Here is a 15,958-nt window from a genome sequence, read left to right as displayed (position 1 = left end):
ATTCCTGTTACAACTGCAGCTGCAATTACTGTGGTTAAGTCACAGTATAATCATAAAATATGTTTTGTAATTCACCAAAACCCTGTAACTTGACATCAGCAGACATGAAACATTCACCTGACGCATTGTGCATGTTGGAGAGTGTGCTCCCCTGACAGAACATCAGATATTAGAACATTTTTCTCAACAGGCCATTGTGTCCCCCCAAAAAATCACACGAGCATCAGAAAGCCCTGTCAGACCTTATTCAACTTGAAAATGAACCTGAAAAAAATCTAAATGTAGCTTACTCACCTAAATGTAACTTATTCACCTTATTTACAAACTATGACCACAGCAAGCAACTTCATCCAGCTACAGTTGAGTAGTGACTGGGTTTCAAATAAAAATGTAAAGAGAACAAGTTGACTGCACAATGAGCACTGCTCCATCATCCAGTGTGCAACAGTATGCCCCATCCAAATGTCACTCATTTCCTGGAGTTCTGCTTTGGTAAACATACATCTTAAACTGTTAATAAGGGCAGACAGTTGGGAAATTGCCATGTCAGGATACATGGGCGTTTTTTTTCCAGGTACCCAGGGGAAAGTTACACTAATTCAGTCAAACCAGGTTTCAGGGATACATCAAAAACGACATTCTTGGCAGGCAGAGAGAAACATTTGATACGCAGCACATGAGAGTTCTATTAGCATTAAACTCCCTCCATTACGTGAGCAAAACAAATTATGTTGATGTCATTCAATGTTAAGCAATAGAATGAAGCTACGGAACATAATACATTCCCAGTGCATAATTTGTAAATCGGGAGGTGCCGGAGCAAAATGTAAGCACGATAGTGTTGTGAAATAGGGAGCTCTGAGGTACCGGAACGCATGAGAAAGAAAAAAAATCAGCTTTATAGTAAAGCATAGCATGCATATCCTTGCGTTTGCATAGTGGCATAGAGCAGTAGAGTAGAGGCACTTACAGAAGTTGCACACATGGAGAACATTTTTAGTGGCCAAGGGTTTTCCCAAGGGTTTGGGAAAAATGTGGCCTTTTATAAAGGCATTTCATGCAATTCTACATAATTGTACATGACTGGAGACTTTGGCATAATCTTTTTTAATGACTTGTTCAAAACATGGGAGCTGGAAAACTGGGAAACTGGGAAATCTCAGACTTCTGACTTTAGTGCGTTCAAGGTAACTGAGAACTCTGGGGAAAAACATACTTTTGAACGGTCATCCAACACGGAATTCCTAGTCGGGAGCTCTGGCCTCTTTCTAGAGCTCCGACTTTCTGACATGAAGATCACTGACGTCATGTTTCAACCTCGTTTTTCCCGAGTTCCCAGTTCTCATGAAAGCACCATAATACCACACAAATGATGGAAATGACAGGCTACTTGACACTGACATACTGAGATCAATAAAAACGGCCTTGTGTTGAATCCATCAATAACCTAGGCCTAGGTGTGTGCAGACACATATTGTAGCCTACAATATCAAGAGGAAATTATAGTCCTAAAAATGCTTTCCAGCTTTACTGACTAACCCAATGATGCGCAGCTCACTCGTTGGCGATGGCCAATGTGGTCGTGCTAAAAGCTCTCTCTCTCTCTCTCTCTCTCTCTCGTTTTACTTTATAAAACAATAGGCCTATTTGAAAGTTGATCAAATATTTTGGTAGCCTACAGCAGACAGATTAGAGACTCTTCAGCAGGAGCCATTTGCTTTCCAACCTGTGTTTTCCAGTGATTGTATTTGAAATATTGCTAAAGGCCTGTTTTGTATGCATTTGTTCACTGACAGATTTGCCGAGCGTTCCCAACTGTAGACTATGCCTTGTTATTGGGCTACACGCCACAGCTAGGCCCACATGTTTTTTTAAGAAGCTGATGGTCTCTGGCTAAATTATATGCTTTCTCATGGTGTCGTAATCTATTATAAATCATTTCATTTATTTCTGAACAGACAGTAACTCTATACATTTGGCAAATGTATTTCAATTTATCAGGGGTGCTACCGCTCCAACAGTATAACTTTGGCAAATGTATTTCAATTTATCAGGGGTGCTGCAGCTCCTCCAGAACCCTTCACACGCACAACAGTCTCACACTCAATTCGTGCAAATATGTACAAAAAGTATTTTTGCAGATTTCGTGCATTTTTGTGTAGCTTAATTTGTGTGAAAAGAAACAAATTTTAATTCGTAGGAAAAGACACATTTTTGTGCGACATCATTCATAGGAAAATACATTTTTGGGGGACAAACTTCGGGACAATGTTATAAAAATGATTAGAGCAATGCATGATGGGCAATGGTGTTCAATGCTGCCTTTTTAAGAGTCCCACATTTATTTATACAAAAAAAAACGTGTCAATAACCCAATATTTTTGATCAACCAGGTTGTCACCAAAATAATTATAATATAATAGCAGCCTTACGTTGTTGTTGTTGTTTTTAAATTAATGCCAGTACTGTTTTCTATGCTTGCACGCACTGGAACGGTGACATGTTGGTTGATGAGTGCCGTAGAGAATTTTGGGCTATTTCTGCCCATGGTACGTATCTCGCCCATTCTCTGGGCCGGTCCTGGCAATACGTCCTTAGAAACCTACCCACCTCTTGGTTCACCCTCTCCACCTGCCCATTACTCTCGGGGTGGAAACCCGAGGTCAGGCTGACCGAGACCCCCAAACGTTCCATGAACGCCCTCCAAACTCTGGACGTGAACTGGGGACCCCGATCAGAAACGATGTCCTCGGGCACCCCGTAGTGCCGGAAGACATGGGTAAACAGGGCCTCCGCAGTCTGCAGAGCCATAGGGAGACCGGGCAACGGGATGAGACGACAGGACTTCGAGAACCGATCCACAACGACCAGGATAGTGGTGTTCCCCTGAGATACGGGAAGGTCAGTGAGGAAGTCCACTGACAAGTGTGACCACGGCCGCTGTGCAACGGGGAGGGGGTGTAATTTCCCTCTAGGCAGGTGTCGAGGAGCCTTGCTCTGAGCGCACACCGAGCAGGAGGAAACATAAAACCGCACGTCCTTACCCAAGGTGGGCCACCAGTACTTCCCCCTCAGGTTCCGCACTGTCCTCTCGATCCCAGGGTGACCCGAAGAGGGGAGATTATGGGCCCATCGAATCAATCGATCACGGAGACCAAGCGGTACGTACTGAACACCTGCCGGACACTGCGATGGTGCAGGTTCCGACCGTAACGCCCGCTCGATCTCCGCGTCCAACTCCCATACCACCGGAGCTACCAAACACGACGCCGGAAGAATGGGAGCCGGATCGATGGCCCTCTCCTCGGTGTCATATAGGCGGGACAGTGCGTCGGCCTTCGTGTTCTGTGAACCTGGCCGATAAGAAATCGTGAACCGGAAACGGGTAAAGAACATGGCCCACCTGGCCTGACGCGGATTCAGTCTCCTAGCTGCCCGGATGTACTCGAGATTACGGTGGTCAGTCCAGATGAGGAAAGGGTGCTTAGCCCCCTCAAGCCAATGTCTCCACACCTTCAGAGCCTTGACCACAGCTAACAACTCCCTGTCCCCCACGTCATAGTTCTGCTCTGCCGGCCCTAGCTTCCTAGAAAAGAAAGCGCACGGGCGGAGTTTGGGTGGCGTGCCCGAGCGCTGTGATAGCACGGCCCCCACCCCAGTCTCGGACGCGTCCACCTCCACTATGAATGCCAAAGAGGGATCCGGATGAGCCAGCACTGGAGCGACGGTAAACAGCTCCTTCAGGCGACTGAACGCTGTGTTCGCCTCTGCTGACCAGCGCAAGCGCGCCGGACCCCCCTTCAGCAGTGAGGTAATGGGAGCAGCAACTTGACCAAAGCCCCGGATAAACCTCCGGTAGTAATTGGCAAACCCTAAAAACCGCTGCACCTCCTTTACCGTGGTCGGAGTCGGCCAATTACGCACGGCTTTAACGCGGTCATCCTCCATCACCACCCCCGAGGTGGAAATGCGATACCCCAGGAAGGAAACGGCTCGTTTGAAAAACTCACATTTCTCAGCCTTGACGTACAGGTCATTCTCCAGCAGTCGCCCAAGCACCTTGCGCACCAGGGAGACATGCGCGGTGCGGGTGGCGGAATAAATCAGGATGTCGTCAATATACACCACCACCCCCTGCCCGTGCAGGTCCCTGAGAATCTCGTCAACAAAGGATTGAAAGACGGCTGGAGCATTCTTTAACCCGTACGGCATGACGATGTACTCATAGTGGCCCGATGTGGTACTGAATGCGGTTTTCCACCCGGATACGCACCAGATTGTAAGCGCTCCTGAGGTCCAGTTTCGTGAAAAAACGCGCGCCGTGAAATGATTCCACCGCCGTAGCGATGAGAGGTAGTGGGTAACTGAACCCTACTGTGATGGAATTTAGACCTCGATAATCAATGCACGGACGCAACCCTCCATCCTTTTTCTTCATGAAAAAGAAACTCGAGGAGACGGGTGACATGGAGGGCCGAATATACCCCTGTCTCAGAGATTCCGTGACATATGTCTCCATAGCCAACGTCTCCTCCTGTGACAATGGGTACACGTGACTCCTGGGAAGTGCAGCGTTTACCTGGAGATTTATCACGCAATCCCCTCGTCGATGAGGTGGTAATCGGGTCGCCCTCTTTTTACAGAAGGCGATAGCCAAATCGGCATATTCTGAGGGAATGCGCACAGTGGAAACCTGGTCTGGACTCTCCACCGTCGTCGCACCGATGGAAACTCCCTTACACCTGCCTGAGCACTCCTCTGACCACCCTCTGAGAGCCCCCTGTCTCCACGAAATATTGTGATTGTGATTGGCCAGCCAGGGAATCCCCAGCACCACCGGAAACGCAGGAGAATCAATGAGGAAGAGACTAATCCGTTCCCCATGATCCCCCTGCGTTACCATGTCCAGTGGCACCATGGCCTCCCTGACCAGTCCTGACCCTAATGGTCGGCTATCTAAGGAGTGCACGGGGAAAGGTTGGTCCAACGACACCAGGGGAATCCCTAGCCTTAATGCGAGCCCACGATCCATAAAGTTTCCAGCTGCGCCTGAATCGACTAGCGCCTTATGCTGGAAAGAGGGAGAAAACAAGGGGAAAGTTACTAAAACGAACAGGGAGCTCTGGGTGAGGTTGGTGCTTACTCACCTGAGATGGACGAGGAGTGCTCCGCCTGCCATCCCGATTCCCAGAGGAGCTCCCCCAGCACCGGTCGGTAGAGTGTCCTCTCCGACCACACTGGGTACAAGGGGAGCCTCCTCCTCCGGTTCCCCTGGACGCGGCCCCCCCTAGCTCCATAGGTATGGGAGCTGGAGGACCTGGAGGTGGAACCAACAGGGCCCCGTCTGGACGCCCGCGCGCAGCCAGCTAGGGACAGGGTAGTGTCCCGACAGGCTAGCTCACGGCGGACGTCCTCCCGGAGGCTACACCGATAGTGGTACATCAGGGCCCTGTCGTTCCACCCCGCTCCAGCAGCCAAGGTCCGGAACTCCAGAGCAAAGTCCTGTGCGCTCCTCGTCTCCTGATGCAGGTGGAACAGCCGTTCACCCGCCGCCCGGCCTTCTGCTGGGTGGTCGAACACGGCCCGGAAACGGCGGGTGAACTCGGGGTAGTGATCCCTTGCCGAGTCTGGGCCATACCACACTGCGTTGGCCCACTCCAGGGCACGTCCCGTTAAGCAGGAGACGAGGACGCTTACGCTCTCCTCTCCCGAGGGAGCTGGATGAACGGTAGCCAGGTACAAATCCAACTGTAGCAGGAACCCCTGGCACCCAGCCGCCGCTCCATCGTACTCCCTGGGGAGAGCCAGGCGTAGGGCTCCGGGTCCGGACGTCGGTGGAGGGGTAGATGGTGGAGGGGGATTTGGTGCTGGGGATGCGGTAGGGAGGCCACTCCTCTCCCATCGGTCCATCCTCTCCATCATCTGCTCCATCGCTGAGCCGATTCGGTGGAGGATGGTGGTATGGTGAAGGACCCGTTCCTCCATCGATGGGAGAGGAGGGGAGGCTGCTCCTGCTGACTCCATAGCTGGTGCGGGATTCTGTCAGACGGTTGCTAGGAGTGGTGGTAGGAGTCAGGCGCAGAGAGCAGAGGTACGGAACTTTGTGTTTATTTAAATAAAAACACAACACGATCGACGCCAACACAAACGGCGTGGAAAAAATGCCAAGTGCCCAAAACAGGTGCACAGCATGCATACAATATTACAGTAGTAAATCGCCAGCACATCCAACTACAAAAACACAACCTGACGCTAAAATAATCCCGCACAACACTGGGCGGGCTAACCAGGCTTAAATAACCAAAATCAAAAGACCAAATGAGGAACAGGTGCAAACAATAAGACATACCAAACGAAAAGGAAAAAGGGATCAGCGGCGGCTAGTAGGTCGGTGACGACGACCGCCGAGCGCCGCCCGAGCAGGCAGGGGAGCCACCTTCGGTGGGATTCGTGACAACATGATTTTCTTCATAGCGCATTTCATATTTCGTGGAGCCTACATTACACATTTTTTGGTGAGAAATGAGAGGGTAAGGAAACTTTTTCCATGGTGCCCCAAGTTACTAATGAGTTAATTGTTATGTGATTAATTTAATCATGTAATAATTTAACATAGTTAATAGATTTGATAAAATAGCCATCATCACATTAATGGTAGTCATGTCACGGCAGAAGCCATTCGGCTACGGGTTTCACAGCCCTATAATAACGATAAAAGTTATATCAGCTTAAAAAGGGTTTATTTACAACCTATAGGGTATAAGATGTTGGGAACAGTGGCATAGGAGAGTCTAAAATGAATGAAATAGCCTAACCCTAAGCTATGTGGAATGTCAGCAGCCATTTCCTGTCACGACTTCCACCGAAGTCGGCTCCTCTCATTGTTCGGGTGGCATTCGGCGATTGACGTCTCCGGCTTTCTAGCAATCGCCACTCCATTTCTCATATTCCATTGGTTTTGTCTTGTTCCATTACACACCTGGTTTTCATTCCATAATTACTGCATGTATTTAGTCCTCTGTTTCCCCTCCATGTCTTTGTGTGTAATTGTTTGTTTGTGATGTGGATTATTGTCGGGCGCTTTACTTTTGCCATGTTCCGTGTTTTTTGCACGTTATTGTTTTTATGTGCTGTATTTTGTGGAACGGAATTAAAGTGCGCCTGTTCACTACACTCTGCTCTCCTGCACCTGACTTCGCCTCCCGTACACACCCTTGACATTTCCAGTGAGAAATGCTCAGTCTGAAGCCATTCGGCTATGGGTTTCACAGCCCTATAATAATGATACAAGTAATATCAGTTTACAGTTTTTTATTTACAACCTATGGGGTGTAAGATGTTGGAAATAGTGGTATAGGAGAGTCTGAAATGAATGAAATACGCTAACCCTATGCTATGTTCAATGTAAGCAGCAATTTCCAGTGAGAAATGCTTAGTCTGAAGCCCTTCGGCTATTGGTTTCACTGCCCTATAATAATGATACAAGTTGTATCAGCTTAAAAAGGGTTTATTTGCAACCTATAGGGTATAATATGTTGGGAATAGTGGAATACGAGTCTGAAATGAATTAAATACCCTAACCTTAAGCTATGTTCAATGTCAGCAGCAATTTCCAGTGAGATATGCTCAGTCTCAAGCCATTCGTCTACGGGTTTCACAGCTCTATAAAAATACTACAAGTTATATCACCTTAAAAAGGGTGTATTTCCTCTGGGGTTTAACATCTGGGTAAAGTGGTAAAGGAGAGTCTGACATATAACCCCTAACTTGAGTTCAGTCTTCGCCAATGAGAACCAAGAGGGCCATAGTTTCATCCGTCATGACTGGGAAAGGCCTCGATTCTAGGCCATAGGAAATCCTTCATCCATCTCATTAGATCAGAACAGGATGGATCAACAATGATTAATATTACTGGTTTGCATCCTAAAAAAAGTATAGTTGTGTTTTGCTAAATAACATACTTACATTATTTGTCGACCCATATGATGTGAATCATTGCCAGGTTATTAGATGAGAAGCTTCAGTAACAAAAGAACACCATGGTTGTAATAACACTTTCAACAGGTTGTTAATAAATGTGTATCATGACTTTGTTTTGGGTCCATACTGGTAAGTTAACTTATGTAAATGTTTAGACACAGAGGATTTTCTTCTGAATAACTGGTCAGGGCATAGCACTTTCCATTCCGCTTCAGGCAACTTTGATGTAAGGCTTCATCATACCTGTTGTCACAAGCGTCGGAAGGATTAGACCAAAGCGCAGCGTGTTGAGTGCTCATGTTCTTTTATTTTATAAAGTGAACACAAACAAAAAATAACAAAACGACAAACGGCAGTTCCGTAAGGTAACATAGACTATACGGAAAACAACCACCCACAACCCACAGGAAAAAACAGGCTGCCTAAGTATGGCTTCCAATCAGAGACAACGAAAGACACCTGCCTCTGATTGGAAACCATACTCGGCCACACATAGAAAATGAACATAGAAAATGAAAACTAGAACAAATCCCCATGAAACAAACCAACCCCAAAACACACAAAAACAACACCCCCTGCCACGCCCTGACCATACTTCAATGACAAATGACCCCTTTTACTGGTCAGGACGTGACACCTGTAGTGACTACTTGTATCTGTCATGCCTATTGTTGCTTATCCATTGTTCACTAGATATATCAATGTAATTACACCCAACACAATGTTGAAAAACAGAATGCTTCCCACCACTCGATCACTTAACCAGATGTGAGCTGGACGTGAGCCCAACGCTTCCAACAATATAGCAGAAGAAACTGCAACAGGGACTCTAACCAGGGCTCATACATGGCAAAGTGGGATCTAACAGCCGTTGACATGAAAGCCTAGTAGTCCTGTGGGCGGAGGCAGTAGGCCTACAATGCTGGCATATGCCTTGTTACAATAGCCTAAGTATATAACATAATTGACATGGCCGTAATAATCATCATGAAACGGCCTTGGAAGTGCCTTTAGTGTAAGCAAACATAATTCATTATTTTACATTAACCTGTTTAACTGCATTGATATGGCTTAATTGATCATTGTCCAGACTCGTTATAATTGCAAATACCCTGCAGTTGCACTAGGGGAATTTAAACCAAACAGATTTATTTTGCAGGTCTTCTGTTTCCCCACATTTATTGATTAATTAATTTCCCATAACGGAAATGTATCCCGTTTCCCCAATCAAATACCTTCCTCAATACCACAAAAAAACGGACAAATACAGCTATAACCCCAATTTGGCAACCCCAAATTAGCAACCCTCATAAATCCGACATAGCACCAGTATCCCAAAGTATTAAGAAAAAAAACAGCACAGAAAACAGCATTGTCATGAATAATAAATAAAAAAAACTTAAGGCTACTATTTTATTATAAGTATTTTGGTGACGACCTGGTTGATTAACAATATCGGGTTGTTAACACGTTTTTTTTATATATATATAAATAAATGTGGGACACAAAAAAAACATTGTAGAACACCATTACCCAAAACACATTGCTCCAATAACTTTCAAAAGCTTTTTCCAGTTTGCCCCCCAAAAATGCATTTTCCTATGAATGAAGTCGCACAAAAATGTGTGTATTTTCCAGCAAATTAAGTCGAACAAAAATGTGTGTATTTTCACATGAATTAAGCGACACAAAACCACATAAAAAGGCAAAACATCTGCTGAAATACTTTTTGTACATATTTTAACGAATTGAGTGTGAGATTGTGTTGTTCTATAAGGAAATAAATGATGACGTGCAACGCTGAAGAGATGAGAGTTGCCGGCTCATTCATGTCTATCAGAGCAGAGTGAGGGAGAGAGATCATAGAACGTGAATCTCGTTTCAGTTCTGAGAGACACAGACACGCTTCTCACACAGCCACGGCCATGCGTTGGTCTCAAACATACAGTGCATTCGGAAAGTATTCAGACCCCTTGACTTTTCCACATTTTGTTACATTTCGAACAGTGTCTCCAACTGAAAGCATGCTTGTCTCATTCTCTTGACATCCACACACTGGTGTAAAGATAATCATTTTGCGTTCCCACATCAACAGTGCCAAACCGTGCGTAAAGACGCAGTAGGAAATATCACAGAGAAGTAACAACTACCGAATATGTTATTATCAACTTTCCCCCCCCTTTCAAAATAACCAAATTGCTTGCGCACCAGGGTAACCTACTGACCATCAATGACCCACCCTGAGCTTATATTCCTCTCCAAATATTGTTAGAGCGTTAAAACAATTAGTAAAACCAAACACGTTATTAATACTATACCTACTCCAGTTAGACTCATATCCTCTGGTATTACACATAATTTAGGTAGACTATCCATTGCATTCCAAAACGGTTTGCAGCGTTACAGTTAACAAATCCCGTGGGTAACATACCTGATTTGAGGATAAACCAGAACAAAGTTGTGTAAGTAAGCAGCCGCATTCTTTCGATTGTGTCGCTTGGGAGGGACACATTAGACCTGGTGATGTTGCGAGCAGTGCACAGTCCATTTATGGATCCCACGAAAGTCCATGGTAGCCTCCTAAACGTTCAGTGCTGCGTGCCTCTGATTCGACAGTGAGACCAGCCACTGCACTTGCCAGAGATAACTGGGAGGGGAGTGGCGGTCGCAAGTGTACAATGTGATATGATTATGTGTTATGATTTTAATCAGATTTCCAGTGCTTTAAAGTAATCTATAACCAGGGGCGGACTGGGACAAAAATTCAGCCCTGGCATTTTAGTCACATCAGCCCACATCACCGTGCCACATTTCAATTTCTCTATTCTGACTGAGTGACTGACAGAGTCAGAACAGGTATCACTCTCTTTGATGATTGCATTTGTGACTCACCACCGGGATTTGGTCTTATGTGAAATTGTGATTTTTTTTAACATTGGATTAAAGCAGAGAGCTACAAAATGGTATATCATACACTGCATTTGACAAACAATGGGAAAGTAACTCACTTTTGAGAAAATCGGCTTTAATGTTTTGGTATCTAGTGAAGAGCTCTTCTTTGCCTACACCCATTCAGCACCTTAAGATTTAGCCCCACCCATCTCGTTTCGCTCCCGGAGCGTACACTTGATGCTCTGGCTGATCATTTGTTTACCTCTGGATAACATGAAAACAGCCTAACCAGCTCTGCTGGCAACAATTTCATTAGAGTTTTTTTGCAGACGTTTACTGACACCGGCCATATTCAACGAGTGTTGTACGCACGTCACGTAATGTTAGCTAACAAGCCAGCCAGCTAAAGTTAGCTAGTTAACAACAATGAACAAAGTTCCAACACTGCCTAACATAAGGCTCTAACTAGAAAAGAAAACGGCTCTTGGAAACAAATCATAACGTCAGCTAGGGAGCCAGCCAGCTAATAATACACTTTAGCTTGAAAAGAAACCACTTTCTGTCAAAATTATGAACACAAAATATCTTAAAATGTAGCTAGTGTATCTAACGCTAGACTATCTTACCTGTATACTGTACATCAACATGCATCATGGACGCGTCTCCCTGTCAGGAAAGCCATACCACGGTTGTCCTTAGTTTGAAGATGATATCCGGAGACAGGTGTTTCTCCATCTCTTTAGCTATCATACTCTAATTCCACTGATTTCAAAACTTGATCCTCCAGAAAATGGAGAGCAACACTTATGCAGCTCCACTACACAATACATAAAAAAGCCCTGTTCGACAGGATTACCAACACAGACTGAAGAGCTCAAATAGACAGACGCCTTCATTATGGCAGACCAATCCGAACTCCTCTCTGGGCATGTACAGCCCACTCATTATCTCAGCCAATCATGGCTAGTGGGAAGGTTGCTCACTTTTTCTGTGGCTTAACCAAGAAGTCTCGTAATGTAACAATTTTATTCGTATTTACAGATGGTGTACAGGTTTGTTATTAATAACCTGTTGTGGATAGGGGGCAGTATTTTCACGGCCGGATAAAAAACGTACCCGATTTAATCTGGTTACTAATCTTGCCCAGAAACAAGAATATGCACATAATTAGTAGATTTGGATAGAAAACATTCTAAGGTTTCTAACTGTTTGAATGGTGTCTGTGAGTATAACAGAACTCATATGGCAGGTCAAAACCTGAGAAGATTCCAAGCAGGAAGTGGCCTGTCTGACAATTTGTAGTCCTTCTGTTGCATCTCTATCGAAATTACAGTATCTGAGCTGTTACATGACATTTTCTAAGGCTTCCATTGGCTCTCTAAAGCCTTCAGAAACCGGATTGACGCATCTCCTGTCTCTGGGCAGATAACAGCAGCACAGTTTGTCAGTGGACTGCCTGGTGACAGAGAGACTGGAGATGCGCGTTCACGAGACCTCGCAATTTTTTTATTTTCCTCTTTGAATGAATACAACATTGTCCGGTTGGAATATTATCACTATTTTATGAGAAAAATAGCATAAAAATAGATTTTAAACAGCGTTTGACATGCTTCTAAGTACGGAAATGGAACATTTTGACATTTTTTGTCACGAAATGCGCTCGCGCGTTACCCTTTGGATAGTGACCTGAACGCACAAACAAAACGGAGGTATTTGGATATAACTATGGATTATTTGGAACAAAAACAACATTTGTTGTTGAAGTAGAAGTCCTGGGAGTGCATTCTGACGAAGAACAGCAAAGGTAATACAATTTTTCTAATAGTAATTCTGAGTTTAGTGAGCCCCGAAGTTGGCGGGTGTCTGAATAGCTAGCCTGTGATGGCTGAGCTATGTACTCAGAATATTGCAAAATGTGCTTTCGCCGAAAAGCAATTTTAAAATCTGACATAGCGGTTGCATAAAGGAGTTCTGTATCTATAATTCTTAAAATAATTATGTATTTTGTCAACGTTTATGATGAGTAATTTAGCAAATTCACCGGACGTTTTTGGTGGGAATGCTAGTTCTGAACATCACATGCTAATGTAAAAAGCTGTTTTTTTATATATAAATATGAACTTCATTGAACAAAACATGTATGTATTGTATAACATAATGTACTAGGAGTGTCATCTGATGAAGATCATCAAAGGTTAGTGCTGCATTTATTTGTGGTTTGGGTTTTTGTGACATATATGCTTGCTTTGAAAATGGCTGTGTGATTATTTTGGGCTGGGTACTCTCCTGACATAATCTAATGTTTTGCTTTCGCTGAAAAGCCTTTTTGAAATCGGACAATGTGGTTGGATTAACGAGAGTCTTATCTTTCAAATGGTGTAAAATAGTCATATGTTTGAGAAATTGAAGTTATAGCATTTTTAAGGTTTTTATATTTCGCACCACGCTCTACCATTGGATATTGGTGAGGCGTTCCGCTAGCGGAACGTCTGTCCTCAACAGGTTTTAAGGCACATGAAAGTTCACGTTCGAGAAGGCATTTTGATAAAAAAATATTTTTTACGTTCAAACGGCTCTCCTTTGAAGTCGTGACTTGGGACATACGCCTAGTTTCCTGAATCGGGTCATATTTGACTTTGAATGTGAATTTGCGCCTCCTCAGCTCAGCCAATCAGAACACCGGACCGGCACATCTTGGTAGGGGGGCCGGCCGTTGACCGCTGGTCAGCCAAATGCTGAATATAGATTATTATGAAACAGAGAAATTGCGCAAAAGTAATTTTTTAAAAAATGGCCCGTGGGCCGCAGGACATGTCTTTAATTTTTATTCATTTATAGAGATGTTGTTTTTTTTACCAGCCCACCCCAATAAAAGATTGTCCGGCTCTTCTGGCAATTTCTAGAATTGCCAGATAGCCAATTTGCCCATGTATATTGCTTTTTTGTATGCCTAATCAGTATTCATGCATATGAACACAATGAGATATGCTTTTCCATTATGATTGCATGGTTGTGTTGATTTTTTGTGTAACATTTCTAATGTTGATTCAGGAGTTAAATTCACTCTGTAAGAGTGGTGTAAAAAGCACCGCTTTGTTGGTGTTGATAATCAGAGATATTGTTTTACACTGTGGAGAGTAAAACAGTCCCAACCAAAACCACACCGATCATTATCATACAGTGCTTTGCAAAAGTACTCATCCCCCTTGGCGTTTTTCCTATTTTGTTGCATTTCAACCTGTAATTTGAATGGATCTTTATTTGGATTTCATGTAATGGACATACACAAAATAGTCCAAATTGGTGAAGTGAAATGAAAAAAATGACTTCTTTCAAAAAAAAAAAAAAGAAAGACAAAAAAAGTGGTGCATGCATATATATTCACCCCCTTTGCTATGAAGCCCCTAAATAAAATCTGGTGCAACCAATTACCTTCAGAAGTCACATAATTAGTTAAATAAAGTCCACCTGTGTGCAATCTAAGTGTCACATGATCTGTCACATAATTTCAGTATATATACACTTGTTCTGAAAGGCCCCAGAGTCTGCAACACCAATAAGCAAGGGGCACCAAAGTTGTGGAGAAGTGCATATACAAAACTCTGAACATCCCACGGAGCACCATTAAATCCATCATTAAAAAATGGATAGAATATGGCACCACAACAAACCTGCCAAGTGAGGGCTGCCCACCAAAACTCATGGACCAGGCAAGGAGGGCATTAATCAGAGAGGCAACAAAGAGACCAAAGATAGCCCTGAAGGAGCTGCAAAGCTCCACATTGGAGATTGGAGTATCTGTCCATAGGACCAGTTTAAACCGTACACGCCACAGAGCTGGGCTTTACGGAAGAGTGGCCAGAAAAAAAGCCATTGCTTAAAGAAAAAAATAAGCAAAAACATTTGATGTCTGCCAAAAAGCATGTGGGAGACTCCCCAAACATATGGAAGAAGGTACTCTGGTCAGGTGAGACTAAAATGGAGATTTTTGGCCATCAAGGAAAACACAATGTCTGGTGCAAACCCAACACCTCTCACCACCCCGAGAATATCGTCCCCACAGTGAAGCATGGTGGTGGCAGCATCATGCCGTGGCGATGTTTTTCATCGGCAGGGACTGGGAAACTGGTCAGAATTGAAGGATTGATGGATGGTGCTAAATACAGGGAAATTCTTGAGGGAAACCTGTTTCAGTCTTCCAGAGATTTAAGACCTTCCAGCAGGACAATAACCCTAATCATACTGCTAAAGCAACACTAAAGTGGTTTAAGGGGAAACATTGAAATGTCTTGTAATGGCCTAGTCAAAGCCCAGACCTCAATCCAATTGAGAATCTGTGGTATGATTTAAAGATTGCTGTACACCAGCGGAACCCTTCCAACTTCAAGGAGCTGGGGCAGTTTTGTCTTGAAGAATGGGCAAAAACCCCAATGGTTAGATGTGCCAAGCTTATAGAGACATACCCCAAGATACTTGCAGCTGTAATTGATGCAAAAGGTGGCTCTACGATGTATTAACTTTAGGGGGATGAATAGTTATGCAAGCTCAAGTTTTCAATTTTTTTGTCTTATTTCTTGCTTGTTTCACAATAAAAAATATTTAGCATCTTCAAAGTGGTAGGAATGTTGTGTAAATCAAATGATACAAACCCCTCAAAAGTCCATTTTAATTCCAGGTTGTAAGGTAACAAAATAAGAAAAATTCCAAGGGGGTGAATAGTTTCGCAAGCCGCAGTATTTCCCAGCATGCTCTACTGCAGGTAAAATCATTTTTTTATTGTTTTTAAAATCTGTGTTTTTGCATGCACATTGATTGAATGATTGATTCATCTAGATTGAGCGATTAATCTTGATTAATCAATGATAAATAGCATTCATTTTCTAAACAAATCCAATCCGTTAGTTAGATTTATTGCACCTGTTAATGAAATGGTTGTTCCGGTTTAAATGGTTTAGGTAGGCTCCTTTATCTATGTTCCTAACCCTGACAGTCATTCTGAATGCAGGTTGTGGGTGAATAAAAATGCCAACTGTTGGATATCCAATCTCTGGCTGGATTCCAATACGAATTACACATCACTTTGCCA

General features: G+C 43.9%; 1 protein-coding gene across 1 annotated transcript in view; it reads right to left on the bottom strand.

Moving 5' to 3' along the window:
* The window catches only part of LOC106586087 (ly6/PLAUR domain-containing protein 1-like), a 50,668-nt gene extending 40,020 nt beyond the window's left edge, over window positions 1–10,648 (bottom strand). The window contains exon 1 of the mRNA XM_014172948.2: window positions 10,412–10,648. Within this exon, the coding sequence (XP_014028423.1) occupies window positions 10,412–10,460 (49 nt within the window). The 5' untranslated portion in view covers window positions 10,461–10,648. The remainder of the gene's footprint in view (window positions 1–10,411) is intronic.
* Window positions 10,649–15,958: the final 5,310 nt, after the last annotated feature.

Source organism: Salmo salar, chromosome ssa25, assembly GCF_905237065.1.
Source record: "Salmo salar chromosome ssa25, Ssal_v3.1, whole genome shotgun sequence".
NCBI classification, from domain to species: domain Eukaryota; kingdom Metazoa; phylum Chordata; class Actinopteri; order Salmoniformes; family Salmonidae; genus Salmo; species Salmo salar.
Note: the sequence above shows the minus strand (reverse complement) of the source record. Positions and strands in the feature narration are given on the sequence as shown.